Consider the following 1,038-nt stretch of genomic DNA (forward strand, 5'->3'; position numbering starts at 1 on the left):
CTGAAGATGCTGCCGTTCTCCGAGTTCACGTAAACATAAGACGACACGGACACGTCGTGCACTTTTGAGTCCACGATGGAGTAGGACACTTTGGCGTTTTCACCAGCATCCAGATCACTTGCAGACACCGAGTACAGTATCGAGCCTGCTACTCCGTTCTCTTTTAAATAAACATTGTACGAGCTCTGAGAGAACACAGGAGGGTTGTCGTTAATGTCAGTAATGCTTACAGAGATCATTTTCTTACTCGAGAGAGGAGGAAAGCCTGCATCAGTGGCTGTTATCTCAATATTATACTCAGATACACTCTCTCGGTCTAAAGCAGCACTGGTGACCAGCGCGTAAACGTTAGAAAAAGAACTTTTTAGGGCAAAAGGAGAGCCCTCTTTCAGGTGTAACGTGACATTACCATTCTGACCCGAGTCAAGATCACGAGCACTTATGAGGGCGACAACACTTCCACTCGGGGCATCCTCACGCACAGGTTTTGGCTGTGAGGTGAGGACGATTTCAGGAGGATTATCATTGGAGTCCTTCACATCAACCTGCACACGACAATGACCCTCCATCTCAGGGCTGCCTTTATCTTTAGCAGTTATGTCAATGTCGTATGACTTTGTTGTCTCATAATCTAATTTCTCCTTTAAAGTGATCTCACCAGTCACGGGATTCATGTCAAAAATGGATAACACAGAATCTGGAGTCGTGGTGCCAAATGAAAAGCCAATTTCGCCATTCAACCCTTCATCTGCATCTGTTGCTTTTGGTCTGATAATAACAGTCCCTTTTACACTACTTTCACCCACAGTTACTGTGTAGAGATTTTTCTCAAATACCGGAAAGTTATCATTGCTGTCAAGTACATTTATAGTAATTTCTGAAGTGCCTGATCGAGTCGGACTTCCTCCATCAAATGCAGTTAATAATATTTTATGAACAGCCTTTTTCTCTCTGTCTAAAGGCTTATCCACTACTAGCTCAAGCACGGGTTTTCCACCCTCTCTTTCTTTTATTCGAAGGGAACAGCAGTCATTTTTA

General features: G+C 43.6%; 1 protein-coding gene across 1 annotated transcript; it reads right to left on the reverse strand.

The window, feature by feature from the left end:
• Positions 1-5: 5 nt before the first annotated feature.
• Positions 6-1,034, reverse strand: LOC109508117 (protocadherin gamma-C4-like; the record flags this gene model as incomplete). Its single annotated transcript, XM_019857958.1, has 1 exon — positions 6-1,034. A coding segment is annotated over one exon (1,029 nt), but the record flags the coding sequence as incomplete, so codon positions are not given.
• Positions 1,035-1,038: the final 4 nt, after the last annotated feature.

This window comes from Hippocampus comes, unplaced genomic scaffold (genome assembly GCF_001891065.2).
Source record: "Hippocampus comes isolate QL1 unplaced genomic scaffold, H_comes_QL1_v1.1 scaffold1527, whole genome shotgun sequence".
NCBI lineage: Eukaryota > Metazoa > Chordata > Actinopteri > Syngnathiformes > Syngnathidae > Hippocampus > Hippocampus comes.